The 17,678-nt window shown below is 55.4% G+C and overlaps 7 protein-coding genes across 7 annotated transcripts; 5 read left to right on the top strand and 2 right to left on the bottom strand.

Annotated features, from left to right (window-relative positions):
- Positions 1–223: 223 nt before the first annotated feature.
- Positions 224–690, top strand: BDY17DRAFT_323826 (uncharacterized protein; the record flags this gene model as incomplete). Its single annotated transcript, XM_033737089.1, has 3 exons — positions 224–359; positions 424–536; positions 595–690. The coding sequence occupies 3 exons, from the start codon at positions 224–226 to the stop codon at positions 688–690; spliced, it is 345 nt and encodes a 114-aa protein (XP_033589632.1).
- Positions 691–1,488: 798 nt separating this feature from the next.
- On the top strand, positions 1,489–6,514 carry BDY17DRAFT_296707 (MGSUL8 sulphite reductase). The gene is made up of 3 exons (XM_033733491.1): positions 1,489–1,706; positions 1,766–6,291; positions 6,345–6,514. The coding sequence occupies exons 1-3, from the start codon at positions 1,676–1,678 to the stop codon at positions 6,372–6,374; spliced, it is 4,587 nt and encodes a 1,528-aa protein (XP_033589633.1). The 5' UTR covers positions 1,489–1,675; the 3' UTR covers positions 6,375–6,514.
- A 157-nt stretch (positions 6,515–6,671) lies between these two features.
- BDY17DRAFT_310137 (mannosyltransferase alg2-like protein) lies at positions 6,672–8,189 on the top strand (the record flags this gene model as incomplete). Its single annotated transcript, XM_033735404.1, has 2 exons — positions 6,672–6,849; positions 6,919–8,189. The coding sequence occupies 2 exons, from the start codon at positions 6,672–6,674 to the stop codon at positions 8,187–8,189; spliced, it is 1,449 nt and encodes a 482-aa protein (XP_033589634.1).
- Positions 8,190–8,683: 494 nt separating this feature from the next.
- BDY17DRAFT_140598 (aspartic peptidase domain-containing protein) lies at positions 8,684–10,361 on the top strand. The gene is made up of 5 exons (XM_033729505.1): positions 8,684–8,946; positions 9,002–9,273; positions 9,328–9,456; positions 9,531–10,118; positions 10,175–10,361. Exons 1-5 carry the CDS (start codon positions 8,796–8,798, stop codon positions 10,295–10,297), a joined length of 1,263 nt encoding a protein of 420 aa, XP_033589635.1. The 5' UTR covers positions 8,684–8,795; the 3' UTR covers positions 10,298–10,361.
- Positions 10,362–10,425: 64 nt separating this feature from the next.
- On the bottom strand, positions 10,426–12,413 carry BDY17DRAFT_251048 (putative arylsulfatase; the record flags this gene model as incomplete). Its single annotated transcript, XM_033731132.1, has 3 exons — positions 10,426–12,138; positions 12,189–12,226; positions 12,278–12,413. 3 exons carry the CDS (start codon positions 12,411–12,413, stop codon positions 10,426–10,428), a joined length of 1,887 nt encoding a protein of 628 aa, XP_033589636.1.
- A 258-nt stretch (positions 12,414–12,671) lies between these two features.
- Positions 12,672–14,594, top strand: BDY17DRAFT_310140 (putative sugar transporter; the record flags this gene model as incomplete). The annotated part of the gene is made up of 6 exons (XM_033735405.1): positions 12,672–13,011; positions 13,062–13,189; positions 13,247–13,944; positions 14,002–14,244; positions 14,298–14,377; positions 14,437–14,594. The coding sequence occupies 6 exons, from the start codon at positions 12,672–12,674 to the stop codon at positions 14,592–14,594; spliced, it is 1,647 nt and encodes a 548-aa protein (XP_033589637.1).
- A 363-nt stretch (positions 14,595–14,957) lies between these two features.
- BDY17DRAFT_323831 (uncharacterized protein) lies at positions 14,958–17,054 on the bottom strand (the record flags this gene model as incomplete). Its single annotated transcript, XM_033737090.1, has 3 exons — positions 14,958–16,091; positions 16,143–16,928; positions 16,983–17,054. 3 exons carry the CDS (start codon positions 17,052–17,054, stop codon positions 14,958–14,960), a joined length of 1,992 nt encoding a protein of 663 aa, XP_033589638.1.
- Positions 17,055–17,678: the final 624 nt, after the last annotated feature.

A 17,678-nucleotide genomic window follows, 5' to 3' on the forward strand; every position in this document is an offset into this window, starting at 1 on the left:
ACGTTGTTCGCATGACCTGTCGCTTACCGCGAACATGGCAAGGGACCGGGAGAATGACGTAACGAGACCTTCCATGCAGTGATCATCGGCGAAATTTCCGGTACCTTGATGAGGTATCTTCACCTTCAATGTACTCCATCTTCGCACACCTAACAACAGTGATATTTCTGGAACAGCACCTCACGATTCTTTGAACCTGATCCGTCAGTCTACACCCTCCATCATGTCCTCCGCCATCCGCTCCATGAGTGCCCTGCGAAGACAGCCCGCCGGAGCCCGCACCGTGCTGCGAAGCATTGCGCCGCACCGGTCTTTTCAACAGGCGAGAGTACTTGCAGTGTCGAAAGAATCCAACTTGCGTACGTGGAGCCAGTGGCCCTAGAAAGAGGTGTTTCGTAGCTAACACTGGCGTCATGGGTACAGACACCGACAAAGATGGAGCACATTTCGAGGCGGAAAAGCAGGCGCAATTGAAAGACCAGAAGGACGGGAGAGGGGAGTGGAAAGATTCATTGTCGAGCGACAGTGAGAGCGCAGTAAGTGATGAGTTGTATGGGATGTGGTTGAGTGCTTGCTCTGGCTGACACTGCGCAGGTCAAGGCGGATCGAGGAGAGATGAAGGACGGCAAGGCGAGCATCTCCGAACTGCAGAAAGAGACGGTCAAAAAGGCAGACAAGGAGAGGAAGTGAGCAGTGAGCAGACTACCAGGGTGCGAGGTGTTTGGCAAGGCATAATTGGCAGGGGGTTTGGGTGGAGAATACATGTATGCCTATGGAGAGCATAGCGAGGGGATAGACATCCACTGTGTAATATGGTCTGATACCTCCCACTGTGCCAGGGTGTCTTCAATCAGCTGCTAGTCGAGCATGATATATACTGCAGAGATGATGATATCAGCGACTTCTGGCCCGCACGGAAGAGGGATTCATGAAAGTCACGTGAAGAGTCACGTGAGTGAAATTTGCGGTGGGCGGAGGTCGAACAGGTACTTGTAGGGAAGGAGATGGGCGAATATCCACCACATATATTCCAGTGTGATAACGGCGTGCAGTAGGATGCCTGCCGTTGACAAGGCTGAGAAGGCAAGAGATGATGTGGCCGGCGCGTTGGAGAGCCCGCGGTCAGCCTTGTGTTGCTCGGCGACCTTTCATCGCCGAACTCACCACTGTCGACATCGTGATTGGGCGGGAGGGGCCAGCATCAGCGCAATGCGTGCGACAGCCTTGTCACCAACCGCCACTACACCCCCATACATCGTCGCAGCCTTCTCTCTGCCCCCAACATGCTCTCTAGTGCTCTGTTGGAGATGGCATTATGGCATCGGCGCATCGCGGAGCTCGATGACCAAGACGCCGCCGTGGCGACTAGCTTCTCCCAGCGATTTTGTGGGGAGCGACGGGCGCGGGGCCAATGAGCGGCGGCCGCAAATTTTTCGCTGCCGTAATCAAAAGCAATCCAGGCCCGACCACGGCAGTGGCAGGCGCTGCTGTCGGCACGTGGAGCAGTGGGCGTGTCATCCATGGAGAAATGGGAGGCAAAACATTTCCCCTCCTCTCCTCTCCATCCCTACTCAACCCATTCCTTCATTCTCCCCTCCCTCCTGCCTGTGTTTCTCCCTTGACTGCGTGAGAAACAGCGGAGACTCGGTCGGCCTCTCATTTCCTCGAGACCGCCATGGCCTCCATCACCTCGGCTGGCGAAGCAGGTACGTACACGTCGGAGCAATGGAAGACGGCGAGCAGGCAATTGACCATGCAATCACAGTCGCTAGAATCGCCTACCTCGCCTCCGATGTCATCGTTTCCGTCCAGTCCTCCTTGTCCGCCGACTCCGACTTCTCCCAAGCCCTCCAACACTCCGCCACCGCCCAGACTCGAAACATCGTTAGCAAAAGCGTTCCACAAGTTCAGAGCGTCAGGCACAATGTCGACCCGCTGCTGTCCGTCTACCAACCCGCGCGGGAAGGCAGACTGACCAGCGTCACCACCGATGCCAGCGTGCTACTAAAGAGCATCCCGCACTTGTACAAACTCGCGAAACTTCCCGTTGTTATTCACGTGAGCCTGCAGCCTGCCGGTCACCCAGACTATAGCGATGTCACAAGCGTCCGAAACACCGGCTTCGCCTTCCTGCAAAGTCACTCGCTGCAAGAAGCCCAAGACCTCGCTCTCACCGCCCACGCGCTGGCCATTCGCAGCGGCTGCGGCGTCATTCATTTCTTCGACGCCTCAAACTCCTCCAAAGACCAGCCACTCGCCCTCGAGTCCCGAGACACAGTCCAGCAAGTGCTGAGTGTCAACCTAGCAAGAGTTGAGCAGTCTCCGCAAGAACAAGACGGAAACATCTATGTGAGCCAAGCCAAATCAGCATCCGCCACTCCGATATCACAATTGGTCAGCCGAGATGCGCCGCTTCGCTATGACTCGCCGAGTCGTGAGACTGGCACTCCAAAGGGCGACTCGTCCAGTGCTTCTTCGGCCTCCTCCCAGCGCAACGACAGCCACTCAGAGATGAGCGATGCCGACTCGGCTACCACCGTATCTTCCAACCCGGCCCCTGCCGGCTCCGACGACCTGGACCTCATCTGCGGCAACATCTGGACGCAAATACAAGCCTTGACCGGTCGATCTTATGCTCCATTCCGCTATACTGGTCCACAGAATGCTGAGGCAGCGCTTTTCTTGTTCGGATCCAATCCAGGCCTTTTCAGCAAAGAGCTCGACGGCGCAAAAGACGGCGACTTTTATGCTCGTGTTGGTTTCGTCACGCCGACCCTCTACAGACCGTGGATTCCCCAGCAGCTGCTCAAAGCCCTCCCTCTCAGCGTCACCAAGATTGCCGTCCTCGAACAAATCAAACGCAAAACTACAAAGTGGGGTCCGGTGTTGATGGATGTTCTGATGTCGCTCAAGTCGGATTCGAACAGATCAAAGACTCCGTTGGTAGTGGGTTACCAGCTGGGTCATCTGGAGTACAGCACCATCACACAGGCGCTAAGCGGGATCTTCCAAAACCTGCGGTCTCAGAATCCCATTCAGAACCTCGTCATCGGCGCTCGCCCCAGCGCTGGTTTGTCGGTTTCGAGACCCGAGTTGGAACTCCAGCAGCCCGCCTTGGAAAATGCATACATGAAGATCCTCGATCAAGTCTTCGGCAGAAGATTGTACATTGCCAATTCCCTCAAAGCCAGCCACGCCGGCGTCAGCGCCACAATCAAAGGATCTCCAGAATACGGCTTCGGCTCGCTCGTTGCGCGCACGGAGCACCGCAGGCGCTTTGTTGCTGAGGTTCAGGCGGCAGCAAAGTCCAAGTCTTTCATCACCGAGAACCCAAAGAAGTGGCTGTCGCAATGGGCGTTGGTTGCCGACCAAGCGAAGGCCGCGAACGAAATTGCACCGGAAGTCATCTCTAGGCTCTCTGCAGATGGATCTCCTCTGGCTTCGAAGCTGCTGCAATCACAGGGCTTGTTCTTCCAGGAAAGCCAATGGCTGATAGGCAGCGATGCTTGGGCTTACGACCTCGGAAACAGCGGCGTACACCATGTCATTGCTTCGGGCGAGAACGTCAACATGCTGATCATCGACTCCACCCCGTACTCGGAACGCGCCGCACAAGATGCAGCACGCAGGAAGAAAGATATCGGCCTCTATGCCATGAACTATGGCAATGCCTACGTAGCTTCCGTCGCCGTGTACAGCTCCTACACGCAAGTGCTGCAGGCTATGCTGGAGGCCGAGTCTTTCAAGGGGCCCTCGGTCGTGTTGGCGTATCTGCCTTACAACCGCGAGAACGATGGGCCGTTGACCGTCTTGCAAGAGACGAAGAAAGCCGTTGATCTTGGATACTGGCCACTCTACCGCTGGGACCCGAAGGCGGAAGAGAAGGGCGAGGAGTGCTTCAAACTTGACTCTGAAAAGATCAAGCAGGAGCTGCAGGATTTCCTGAAGAGGGAGAACCAGGTGACGCAGCTCATGAACCGACACCCTCATTTCCATGCGAATTTGTCCGAAAGCTATGGCAGCGAGGTGCGCCAGGTGCAGAAGCGAAAGGCGAAGGATGCGTACGAGGCTCTCCTGGAGGGTCTCCAGGGCGCACCGATGACCATTCTCTTCGCCTCTGACAACGGCAATGCGGAGAATCTTGCCAAGCGACTTGGGAATCGCGGGAAAGCAAGAGGTCTGAAGACCATGGTCATGGCCATGGACGACTATCCTCTCGAGGATCTCAACAACGAGGAGAACGTGGTCCTGATCACCTCCACCGCCGGGCAAGGAGAGTTTCCTCAGAATGGCCGCAATTTCTGGGAGGGCGTCAAGAACTCGACGGATCTCGATCTGGCAAATGTGAACTTTACTGTCTTCTCCCTTGGCGACAGCCATTACTGGCCAAGAAAAGAAGACAAGCACTATTACAACAAGCCTGGCAAGGACGTCTTTGCGAGATTGACCGCTCTTGGTGGGAAGCAGATTGTGGATATCGGCCAGGGCGATGACCAAGACCCGGACGGATATCAAACCGGGTACCAGGAATGGGAGCCAAAGCTCTGGGATGCAATGGGCGTTGGCAATGTCGAAGGCCTCCCGGACGAGCCACCGCCACTCACGAACGAGGACATCAAGATCCAGTCCAACTTCCTGAGAGGAACTCTCGCCGAAGGTCTCGTGGACGAATCCACTGGAGCCATTTCTGCATCCGATCAGCAAGTCTCAAAATTCCACGGCACATACATGCAAGATGACCGTGATCTGCGAGACGAGCGCAAGGCGCAAGGACTGGAAGCCGCATTCTCATTCATGATTCGATGCAGGCTGCCTGCTGGCGTTGCGACGCCGGACCAGTGGCTGAAGATGGATGCCATCGCTGCCGAGCTCGGAAACGAGACTATCAAGCTTACGACCCGGCAGACTTTCCAGTTCCACGGCGTGGTGAAGGGAAAGCTGAAGCCGGCTATGCAAGCCATCAACCGAGCACTCATGACAACCCTTGCAGCTTGCGGAGATGTGAACCGCAATGTCATGTGCTCTGCACTGCCGGAGCTGAGTGCGTTGCATGCCGACACCAAGGAAGCCGCACAGCGAATCAACGACCACTTGCTGCCAGCGACGACCGCATATCACGAGATCTGGATCAAGGACGAGAACGAGAAGAACGTGCAAGTTGCGGGCGATGCTGTCCAAGACTTCGAGCCTCTCTACGGCCCCGTCTATCTCCCTCGCAAATTCAAAATTTCAATCTCCATTCCGCCGCACAATGACACCGACATCTATGCAAACGACATTGGCCTCGTAGCCATCAAGGGCGACGACGGAAGACTGAAGGGCTTCAATGTCCTCGCTGGTGGTGGCATGGGTGCGACTCACAACATGAAGAAGACCTACCCGCAAATCGCTCGTATGTTTGGCTACTGCGACAAGGAAGAGATCCACATTGTCTGTGAGAAGATCATGCTGGTGCAAAAGGATCATGGGGATCGCAAGAACCGAAAGCACGCACGTCTGAAGTACACCATTGACGACATGGGTGTCGATGTCTTCCGCGGCAAGGTCGAGGAACTCTGGGGCAAGACGTTCGCAGAGCCTAAAGACTTCAAGTTCGACTCGAACATTGACACCTTTGGCTGGCAGAAAGATGAACGCGGCAACAGCCACTTCACAATGTTCATTGAGAACGGTCGAGTGGAAGACACCGCCGATTTCCCAATGAAGACTGGCCTGCGAGAGATTGCCAAGGTGCACAAGGGCGAGTTCCGACTGACGGGCAACCAGCATCTCGTCTTGTCGAACGTGGCGCCCGAGGATCTCGACACGATGAAGGAGCTTCTGAAGAAGTACAAGCTGGACAATACCAACTTCTCAGGCATGCGTCTCAGCTCTTCCGCCTGCGTGGCTTTCCCCACCTGCGGCCTCGCCATGGCGGAATCCGAACGCTACCTCCCTGAGCTCATCACCAAACTCGAGGGCGTGCTTGAGGAGAACGGGCTACGACAAGAAAGCATTGTGATGCGAATGACCGGATGTCCCAATGGCTGCGCTCGCCCCTGGCTTGCCGAAGTAGCCTTTGTGGGCAAGGCCTACGGAGCCTACAACATGTATCTCGGTGGCGGCTACCACGGCAACAGGCTGAACAAGCTGTACCGCGCTAGCATCAAGGAGGAGGAGATTCTAGAAATTATGAAGCCTCTACTCAAGCGGTACGCTTTGCAGCGGAACGAGGGCGAGCGATTCGGAGATTTCGTGATTCGAATTGGCATGATCAAGGCCACGAGAGAGGGCAGGGATTTCCATGAAGATGTAAGTTGATTCGTCGAGACCAATATGAGAAAGTCAAGCTAACAGACGAACAGACTGCGCAAGTTGAGGAAGACGATGAGTAGGAGGTTGTGTGGAGCATTATGTGGCGAATGTCATCATAAAGCGTTCTGGCGAGGCGTTTGGATGGGGTTGTTGAAGACATGCTCGGAAGCTGATTTATCTTGATACCTATGAAAACGCGAATAAACCCTTTGACTTGCTCTATATCGCAACACGTTGAAGTGCACCCATGACTGCGGCCTGAGGCCATCTCAGAGAAGTCATCCCAATTTGGTTAGACTCATGTGCATTTCGTTGCCAGACACACACGCGCAGCCACACCCATGACCTGTAAAGCCAAAACCCGGCATGTTTTCGCCATGACAACCTCTGGAGATGTGCCTAAGAAGATCATCTTCGTCCATCCGGACCTGGGCATTGGCGGGGCAGAGAGGCTGGTCGTAGACGCGGCTGTAGGCTTGCAATCAAGGGGCCACAAAATCACCATCCTGACCTCCCACTGCGATCGCTCACATTGCTTCGAGGAAGCACGAGATGGTAGGTGCAGCTTCTCCACGATACTCAAACGTCAGACTGAAGAGTTTGAGACTAAACGAATATGATAAGGGACACTCGATGTGCAGGTACGCGGCAACAAGGTCTTTCCCATCGCTCTGGCTGGACGATTCAGCATCCTCCTTGCTATCCTCCGACAGCTGTCCCTTGTTCTCAGCGTTGCAGTCTTCTCCTCCGAGCTGAATCAACTGGATCCCGACGTGCTCTTCGTTGATCAACTCAGCGCATGCATCCCGCTTTTCAGGCTGCTGTATCCCAAAGCGAAGATCTTATTTTACGGCCATTTCCCTGACAGACTCCTGGCGAAGAAGGATCATGGCGCTACTGGGTATCTCAAGCTCTTGTATCGCAAGCCGTTCGATGCGTTGGAGAGCTGGAGTACTGGTGTGGCGGATGACGTGGTTGTCAACAGCAAATTTACGAGAAGCGTGTTCAAGAAGACCTTTCCAAGCATGCGATCGCGGAATTTGAAGGTCGTCTACCCCTGCGTTAATACGACGGAGAGTGGACAGACGAGCACCGCAGATTCTCTCTGGCCAGAGAAGAAGGTGCTGCTGAGCATCAATCGGTTTGAAGGGAAGAAGAACTTGGCCCTGGCCATTTCTGCCTTTGCAGGGCTGTCTTCTGCCGAAAGGTCGAGAGCGAAACTCGTCATCGCCGGCGGGTTTGACCCGCGGGTGCAGGAGAATGCAAGTACTCTCCGGCATTTGCAGCAGCTCGCAGACTCGCTCGAATTAAGCAACGCGACTTACAAAGGCAGCGACGGGGCATTGCGAGCGGACGGTAATACCGTCGTGTTCCTCCTCTCGGTCCCGGATGATCTGAAACAACAGTTACTTCACGCCGCCAAACTCTTGATCTACACGCCCAAAGACGAGCATTTCGGCATTGTTCCGCTGGAGGCCATGTTGGCGCAAGTCCCGGTGCTTGCGACCAACACGGGCGGGCCGCTGGAGACCATTTACGACGGCCGCACCGGCTGGCTACGCAGTCCGGAGAAGGTCGAGCAGTGGAGTGAAGTCATGCGCAAACCGCTGATTCCGTCCAGCGCGGATAGTCTTAGAGCAATGGGGCAGAAAGGGCGCGAGAGGGTACTTGCGGAGTTCAGTCAGAGCCGGATGAGCGAGTTGCTTGACAAAGAGATCCAGCAGCTTTGTGGAAGTGGTAACGGAGATCGGCCGGGGGTGATGGGGGCATGGGCATGGGTGATAATGATCTCCGTTGCATTGGGGATCTGCGCGACGCTGCTGGCTTTGTGGCTGAGCCTTCGGGCACGATCATCACCGACGTTCATGCGTTGTGTAGAGACGGCCTGCCGATAGCCGGGGGTTGCGTGGACCAGGCGGGATTGAGTTTGGTGCACCGCTAGCGAAATACGCCGAATCCAACCAGGCCAGGATCGGGTGGGGAGTGACGTGATGTTCGACGCTGCGGCAAAGCCTCGACTCGAACTTGACGGTGCTGAGCAATTACCTTGCATGTCTTGCCGGGAGACGTGGCCACAGTGGCGCTCGAGGCTGCATACCTGACAGAAGGGCCGGGCGGCGTACGTACAACGCGGTGGGGAAGAGGGCGCTGATTCGTCGATGGCACGAGTGTTATGCACGGAATGCGGATCTTGGCTGATCTCTTGCCCAACTCAGCCTGACCCGGGCCGTGTGAGACAGGCACACAACACGAGTTGAGGTTAAGGTATTCAGTCATCAACTGACGACATTGCTGGGGAAGATACACCCCTCGACCTGGCTCTTTCCTTTTTCGCCTCTATCCTTTGCCTCCCTTCCTCATTCCGTGCTTATTAACATTCCCGCATCTCCCTCCCTGCAGTGCAACAATCTTACTGCGGTTACACGACATCTCCTGCGTGGGGCATCTCAACTAAACTATCCACACTGCTGCTGCTTGATTCTGGCATCAATACAACCAACATGATCTTCTCCGTCGGTGCATTGGCCCTTCTGGCCCTGCAATCAGTCCATGCCGCGCCTTCACTCCAAAAGGCAAGCTCGAGAGGCGTCAAGGCATCCGAACACACCCTCGCTCTGAAACCCGTAAGCGTCAAGCCAGGGAGCTCCAGAGGTTTGTCCATTATCACCCCTCGCACTTCACTCCCAGAACTAAGTCCAGTCTTTAGAACTTCTATCAAGAGTCGCCAAGGCCAAAAACACTACCCACAGCGCATCGCTGAACGTCGTCGACGAAGGCGGCGCATACGCCATCGAAGCCAACCTCGGTGGCAAGAACTTTGATGTGATCTTCGACACCGGGTCCAGCGATCTCTGGGTCTTCAAGTCTGGCGTCAAATGCGTCACGGGTACTGGCCATCCCGCAGCCGCTTCCCAATGCGGCTTCGGACCGGAGTTCAAGGGAAACTTCCAGGGTGGCTCCATCAAGAACGAGACATTTGTATGTGCTTCCTCTCTTGCCATTTACGTCATTTGGTCTAACTGCTTGCTATAGTACATCGCGTATGCAGATGGCGAGCAACTCATCGGCACCCTCGGCTACGAGGATGTGACCATTGCCGGCGTAAAGGTGAAGAAGCAAGAAATGGCTCTTGTAGACGAGGCGTATTGGGAAGGTGACGGCGTAAGTGTGGTCCTCAGCATATTGCGTGGTCTGGATGCAAGCCCCAAGCCCGCAGTGACTAACCCCCTCTGTAGACTGCCAGTGGTATCGTTGGTTTCGCCTCCAAATACCTCACCAATGCCTTTCCGGGCACGATGCCTTCCAACAACACCCAACCGCTGCACTACAACAACTTCATCACGAACGCAGTCAACAGTAAAGCCATCGATCCCGTCTTTGGCGTCGTCCTCGAGCGCAACAACGGCTCCTCCAGCGTGACACTAGGCGGCGTCCCAGCCGCATTTGCCAACGCGAAATACGCAACGACGAAGTTGCAGAAGATCGAAATCTCCCCCCACCTTATTGAGAAGACACAGTACACCTACTACACCATCACGCCTGATGGCGTTGTCCTAAACGGCGAGTCGAAATCGACTTCCTTCGCAGGCATCGTAGACACGGGCACTACCCTTCTCTACCTTCCAGAAGCGATGGCGGAGGCCGTCAACGCCGCCTTCGACCCACCCTCACAGTACATCAAGGCCGCGGGGGTCTATGAGAACGATTGCAACGCCAAACCGCCTACATTTGGCATCACAATTGGCGGCACGACCTTCAACTTGACCTCCGAGGATCTCCTGCCCACCGGCGCCGAAGCAAAGGATCCCATGACTGGCGGTTGCGTGAGTTGAATACCCGCCCATTCTGGGGAAATTCTCGTGACTGACAAATGCATTAGGTTGTCGGCGTTCAGCCAAGTGGATCGACGTACGCCATCCTAGGAGACAGGTTTTTGGTCAACACCGTGGCTGTCTTTGACATTGGGGCGGAGGAGATGAAGTTCGCTGCCCATTCTTACTAGATCGCGCGCATGACTCTTCTTTTTTCCGAAGTATGTATGCCTAGACATCATTCTTCGCTACGGCAATAGATTTGAAATCCACCGGAAATCCAGCTAAAGCTGAGAGACTGTCGGTCACCTCTATGGTTCTAGACCTTTACAAATGCCCCATCTTTAAATTCGACTCGATTGCCTTCCCGATCGAATCGCTTGGGCGTATGGAAGAACTTCTCCGGATTCTCTCGCGCCCCTCGTTTCCAAAACTCGTATTCGATCCATCCATTGTCTGGCATCTGTTCTTCCGTGGCAGCGATGTACTCGCCCAATGCCGGGTTCAACGGGATCACGCCCGTCTCGACGACGTATTGATCCCAAAGCTTTAGCAGCTCTTTCATAATGTCGGGATGTTGATCGCACAGGTCGTGGATCTCGCCGGGGTCTTTGTCGAGATCAAACAACTCCCATTTGCTTCTGCCCGCTCGCGATGGCCCGTGGTTGCGCTCGGGCAGGTAGACGGCCTTCCAGTTGTTCTTCCGTACCGCAGCGCGACCACCCATCTCCCAGCCTTCGACGAAGTCGGCCTGATGAATGGCATTGGCTTCCCCGTTGAGCCAAGGGACCATGCTCTTCCCTCGCATGTGGACGACTTCTCGGCCTTGGTAGGTGGGAGCTGGATGCCTGACGCCGGCCATGTCGAGGAACGTGGGCATAATGTCCATAATGGTGGAGAACTTGTGCGTGATGCCGCCTCTCGGAATGGGACAGGAGTAGCTGGTGGGCAGTTTGACGACACAGGGCACGCGGATGCCGCCTTCGGTGGTGTACGACTTGTACATTCGCGAGGGAGCGGTGGATGCTTGGGCCCAGCGCGGCCCATACCAGGTAAATGAGTTGTAGTTGCCGATGTTCTCGAGGCTGTTGTCATAGTACTTTTGCAGGTAGGTCATCGGCCCCCCTTGGAAGGCGGGATTTGCTTCGTGTGCACCGCCTTCTGCCCCATTGTCCGACATGAACATGACAAAGGTGTTTTCCAGCTCTCCAATGCCCTCTAGGTAGTCTACTACTTTGCCAACGTTGTGATCAATGCACTCTACCATTCCAGAATACGTCTCCATTGCCCTAGCGGAAAGCTGTCGTGCTTCGGCCGACATGTCATCCCACTCCGAGACTTCGGACGCGACGACGGGATGGGGCTCGACATCTTTGTCCACGAGCCCAAGTTCCTTCAATCGTGCCAGTCGCCGCAGCCGAAGAGCATCTGGGCCATCGTCGTACATCCCACGATAATGCTGAATGTATTCCTGGGGTGCATGTAGTGGCCAGTGTGGTGCTGTAAATGGAAGATATGCGAAAAAAGGTCGATGGTTTGTCTCATCTGCTTTGTCGTTGTCTGCCTTCCAGTCCTTCAGGTACTGTAGTAGAGTGTCACCGTAGCTGTTGGACGAGTACCAGCCTTTCGGAAGATGATGGACATATTCATCGTCCTGGACGTGGAGGGGATAGCTGGTGGTGAACATCTTGGGCCCCTCTGGTTCACCCTCCTCCAGTTGCGGCTCCCAGCCAAAGTGGTTGGAGGCACCAGGCAAGAGAGCAAATGCTCGTTCGAAGCCGCGTGCTCGAGGAGCTTTGTCTTTCCGTAGGCCTAGATGCCACTTCCCGGAGATGAGGGTGAGGTAGCCGGCATCACGGAGAACCTCCGGAAGCGTGACTACTCGCTCGTTCAAATATCCCTCGTACCCTGGCTTGCCTCTCGCAGGCGCTGGACTCTCTTTGAGACCTTTCGGATTCGCACCGATCGGAGTGGCCAGCCATTCTACCAGCGATCCGAGACCTGCGATATGGTTGTCCGTGCCCGTCAGGATCTGTGAGGCGTCAGGGCCGAGCTCCGAAGAGCTCGAAGGCGTGAACGAACCATTGAGCGAGAGGGGCTGCAGAGAGCAGTGGCATGGACTGTAGGAAGAATGAGTACTGGAAATAGCACAACTCTGCGATAAAACTCACAATCGGTCATTCGAAAGCCATCTCGAGCAAGCTTGTCGATGTTGGGCGTCCTGATCTCGCCGCCGTAGCAGCCGACATCAGAGAATCCGAGATCGTCTGCTAGCACGATCAGAAAGTTTGGGCGTTTGGGCGCCATTGTGATTGAGTTGATTGTCAAGAGACGATCGATTGTGCAAAAGATGGAGGGTTGTCAGCCCCAGCGATCTCGCTCATGTCGCGATGGTGCTGGACGCTGATTGGCAGACGACGCCGCCTTGCGACAACCTCACCCACTCGCTCAACTGCACACTTCGACTGCAAGGACTAGAAGAGCCTGCAGCCCGCTCAACGCCATCTGAATGGATAGAAGAAATCTGGATCATTGCCTGGCGTAGTGCCATCTCTCGCGGCCAACATGGCTTCGTCCACCGTCGATGATGAACGCCAGAGCCTCCTCCGGCACGAAGGGAGCGGAGAACAACCACAACAAGCCACCGCCCATCGCATCGACAAGACCACGTTCCACCCGCTCTACTTCTCTCAGTACTTTACCAAGCATCTGACGCGGGCGTGTGGACTGGTGGCCATCTCAACCTTCAACTATGCTTTTGACCAGCAAGGCTTCAATTCGACCCAGGCCATGGACCCCTTCAACAAGGCTTTTGGACACTACGACGCCGGAAAAGGACATTACGTCCTGCCAGCCTACTACCTCTCGCTGTTAAACAGTCTGGTTTATGTTGGATTCGCTTTTGGTAGGCAGACCGTTCGGGAAGCTTTGTACCTTTGCTGATGGGATCGGAAGGCGCATATATTGGCAGCGTCATCAGTGCGCGCTACGGCCGGCGAATGACCATCTTCACCATGTCTCTGTGGGCCATCGTCACGGCTACCATCCTCGTCACGTCCGGCATTAGCTTGAATCGATGGCAAGTGAGTACTCTTGTCGCCCCTTTCCGTCCAAACCCCCATCTCAATAACGACTGGCAGCTCCTTGTCGGCCGGGTCCTCAACTACATCTACATCGGAATGGAGCTATCGTCCGTACCCGTCTACCAAGCAGAGGTGGTCCCGACTCCCATCCGTGGCTTCATGGTCGGCTCTTACCAAGTCAGCCTCGGCATCGGCGGTCTCATCATCAACACCATCTGCAAGGCAACCAGCAGGATTCCGAACAACAATGCGTGGATGATTCCATACGGCCTCTATTTCGTCATTCCCACCTTCGTTGCTTCGTGCGTCTGGTTCATTCCCGAAGTGAGAATCGCAGCACCAAGGTCTCTAATTGCGTTTGAAGGTGTGCTGACGTGGGCAAAGTCGCCGAGATGGCTCCTCATGAAAGGCCGCGATGATCAAGCCCTGGACGCACTGAGGAAGCTTCGAGGCAAGCACGGCGAGGTGTCTCCGGAGACTGAGCTGGAACATATGCGCAAGTCGCTGTTTGATGAGGCGGACAAAGGGACGTATGCCGACCTATTCAAAGGCCACAACCGCCGAAGAACATTGATCACGATCATGGTAGCGTTCTTCTTTCAAGCTACAGGGCAAGTACTCAGCGGGCATTATGGCGCGGTGTTTGTCAGATCGCTGGGCCACGTTGATCCATTCACCATTACCGTTGCCCAGTCCGGAATCAACACCCTAACATCGTTTGCTGGCATTTTGATGATCGATCGAGTGGGGAGAAGGTAATTCTGCTGACGAATACCATCGTTATGCTGTCGCTGATTTCGATTTGCTCACAGACCACTCTGGTTGACTGGATCCTTCTTCATGGGCGCCGCGCTCATGGCCATGGGAGCATTCAGCGTGCCCAAGCCGACTACATACTCCTTGGCCGTGGGTATCGTCTCCGCGATGTTGGTTTTCCAGCTTGTTTATGTTGCCACTCTCGGCCCTCTCTACTATACCCTCGTCTCTGAGATTCCAACTGGACACCTTCGAGATAAGTCTGTCAGGATCTCAGCGGTCACCAACGTCATCACAATGTATGGTCTTCGCAACCACCACGGCCACGAGGCTTCTCGCTGATGTAATATAGCTTCGTCGTAGCGTTTACGCTGCCGTACCTTCTGGAACGCCCTGGTGCAGATCTGGGGGGAAAGGTCGGGTTCATTTACGGTACGTGGCCGTTGGGAATTTTCCTCTTGCGGAATCCGCTAATTGATCCGTCTCCGCAGGAGGTATATGTTTTTCATCGCTCGTCTGCGGTTACTTCTTCCTTCCGGAGCTCAAGGGCCGAAGCCTTGAGGAAATCGATGTGATGTTCAAGGCTGGCTTGACCTTGCGCAGTTTTGGTGATGTTTCCGGCCGCCTTGGCCCGTCCCGCTCTCGATAGATGGCAAAGGCAAGAGGGTGCTGGAGCAGCAATTGATGGGGTAGAACGGCTTGAAAACGACGATGAGATGGTGCCAACCGCCACGCGATTTTCACGGCCAGCCTGGCATTGCGCGGGTTGGGTGACGTCTCCGGCCGCGCGCTCTCGGTGTATCGCAAAGGAAAAAGGGAGCCCGAGCAACAATCGATGAGGTGGAACGGCTCGAAAATTGGCGATGAGACGGCACCAACAGCCAGTAAAAGGCCGACGATCGACAGTCATCTGTGCCAGGCGTGTGAAGCGTCAAAAATGTCCGATGTGTGTTCAAAAACTCGTGTTTGTCTGCTTCGCAATAGAAGCCGCTGGCATGGACATGAAAGAGAGTCAGAAGAAGACAGCGAGTTCCCCACCAAACAGTTCTCTCATCACATCGCCGTGATCGACCCTGCCCCCTTCCTCGTCTTGTCTTCGTAGAACGGCGTCCAGGAGAGGGACGATCCGAGCAGCACTGGGACATTGCCACTTATCGATGCCGTGCAAAACCTGTGTGATCCACGCACGATCTTGTGCGCCGCATTCGGTGGCGGCGAGGAAAAGCGGCCACATCATTGTTGGGGTCAAGCCCAGGGATTGTGACGGGGAGTCAAGGTTTCGGCCCATCTGCAGGGAGTCGGTTATGCTGTCTGCACGTCCGGGGGTCGATATGTCCGAAGGAGAAGTGGTTTGTGACCCAATGTGTTGGACGAGATCGAGTAGAATATCTCTGGTCAGCTCGATGATACGGCGCGTTGCAGTCTGCACGTCATGAGATGCCGGGGCGTTTGGGAAAGCAGATCGGTGTAGATTGATGATTTGCGCGTAGAAATGAGCGACGTAGACTCGGGTATTCAGCACGATCCTTCGAGCTAGTTGCGGCTGTAGTGATTGGTCCAGCTGCTTCAGGTTGTTCAGAAGGGTCGTGACTTGGGGAGAGGCAGACCATAGGCTGTGCAGCTCTGCAAGAATGCGTTGGCCGTCTTGCATGGTGTTGTGTTCCGGCAGATTGCGCTCGTGGTGGAGCTGAGGACTTTTGAGCCTGATGATGGGAGTAACAAAGGCCTGGGCTCTGAGGAAAAATTCCAGGCCAGGCTGGTTGAGTGCATCGTAGGCCCAATTGGACGCGCTCTGTGAGGCTTCGTTGCGATCGCGGTTGGGTTCAGTTGAAGAATCGGACATCACCGGATCTGCGGGCCGCGGGAGACGACTTTGACTACCAAGTGCGTGAACGAGGTTTGGCTCAAAAATAGATTCATCTTCAAGGGACTGCGATGATGATGCTGGCACTTGAGGCATAGAGGCATCATTGGTGATCCATTGGGCTTTTACCTGCAGCATCCCAGTCCACAGGATCAATTGCTTCTTAGGGCCCAACCACGAGCGGATACGATCGTAGTTTCGACGTAGTCGATGTTGGAAGCCTCGCAAATGACGAAGCGGCCAGGCAAGGCGATTGGATATGGTGGTAGTCGCGGTGGTCAGCTACGCGTGGATTAGCTGATATCTGAGGGGGACGGACGGCTATTTGCCTACCTCAATACATGCCAAGAGAAATGTACTTGCGAAAGCATGCGCAAGTTGCTCGGGTTCGACATCCGCGCTGCCAAAGATCGACTCAGTCATCTGGCTTGCGGAATGGTAGTAAGCCATCCACTCTGCCGATGAATCATCCGCGGCCGCGGTGGTGTACGCGAGATGGAGCTTGGAGAGGCCAAGTACACTGGAGAGCACAGCGGGAGATTGTCTCGCCATGGCCAGGATGGCTGGGCACGCGTAACGCCATTCATTGTCGGTTGGAACAATCAACAGAGTCGGATTGATTGAGTCTACGAAGTAATCAATCAAATTCTGCTGCCAACCGACGGGATTTGCTTGTCCAGACGCAAAGGCTGCAGCAGTGGCCGTCAGCTCAGCAGAAGCAGCACCCATGTCGCCTCTGCGAGGGCCACCAAAGCTGTATTCCGGCCCAACTGCTTCCACAAGACCAAGATCAGCATCGAAGTCTGTAAAGTCTGGGAAATAGTTGCTGGGGAGAGGAGCATTGAAAGTGCTACTCGGCTCGCTGGCAAGGTCCCACTCGTGCTCATCGACAGTATAGGGATTGGCGACACCCGTAGGCAAGTGATATGCAGACGTGGTGGGGATGTTGAATGGCTGTGAGGTAACAAGTGCCTGCGTGGGAGCCTGCAATTTTGGTTCGAGGGCTTGCGGCCTGGCGGGGGAGCGGGCCTTGGGGTCGACATACTCGCAGTCTAGCCGAAGACGAATGCAGTTTGCGCAGACCGGACGAGCTTCGTCACAGCGTACTTTGCGTCGTCTCTGTGACGGGGATTAGCAAGGCATCGAGAAACAGGAGGCTGGCGCGCAACGTACGCAAGTCAGGCAACCGGTTTTGCGCTTAGGTCCGGAACGGCCGGTGCCTCTGGAGTGGATGGGAGGCTGCATGTCTGATAATGGGGCAAGTTAGACTCCTCCATCCCTCGAGACTATCTGGGGGTGAGGAGAGGCATTGCAACTGGGCTGGCAGGCTGGCGGCCAAAGTCGATCTCGGCGGGGCAGAGGGCATTGGATTGTCTATGTAGGGCGGCATTGGACTTGTCGGTAGAGACGGGGTGACGTCCACGCGTTGTGCGACGGCGTGCTCGCCTGCTTCGCCGGGATGTAGGTCAGTGCAGGAGAGGCGCGAGTAGGCAACAGGATTGCTGAGGCGGCCATTGAGTACCCCAAAATAGCAAACCACGATCTCCGCACGCCGTCGACGAAACACTAGCGCGGGTTTCCTGTAGTGACGATGGCCGTTGAGACGATTAGTGTGTACACAGTAAGAAGCAGAGGTGTGCTATTTCCGGAGGCGGGGGAGGGAGAGACGTGCGATAGGGATGTTGTGAGAAGAAGCTCCAGGCTGTAGCCTAGCCCGGCAGCTTCAACTTCAACGTCACCTCGCCTCCCCACATTTCTGATGTCTTCCGGCGCTGCAGTCCGGACCATCCTACGGTCAGAGCGGAGCCAGACGCACACCAATGGGTGACCAATGGGTGGAGGGATGATGAACAAGCTCATCCTGGCCAT

The sequence above is a fragment of the Neohortaea acidophila genome (genome assembly GCF_010093505.1).
Source record: "Neohortaea acidophila strain CBS 113389 unplaced genomic scaffold BDY17scaffold_5, whole genome shotgun sequence".
NCBI lineage: Eukaryota > Fungi > Ascomycota > Dothideomycetes > Mycosphaerellales > Teratosphaeriaceae > Neohortaea > Neohortaea acidophila.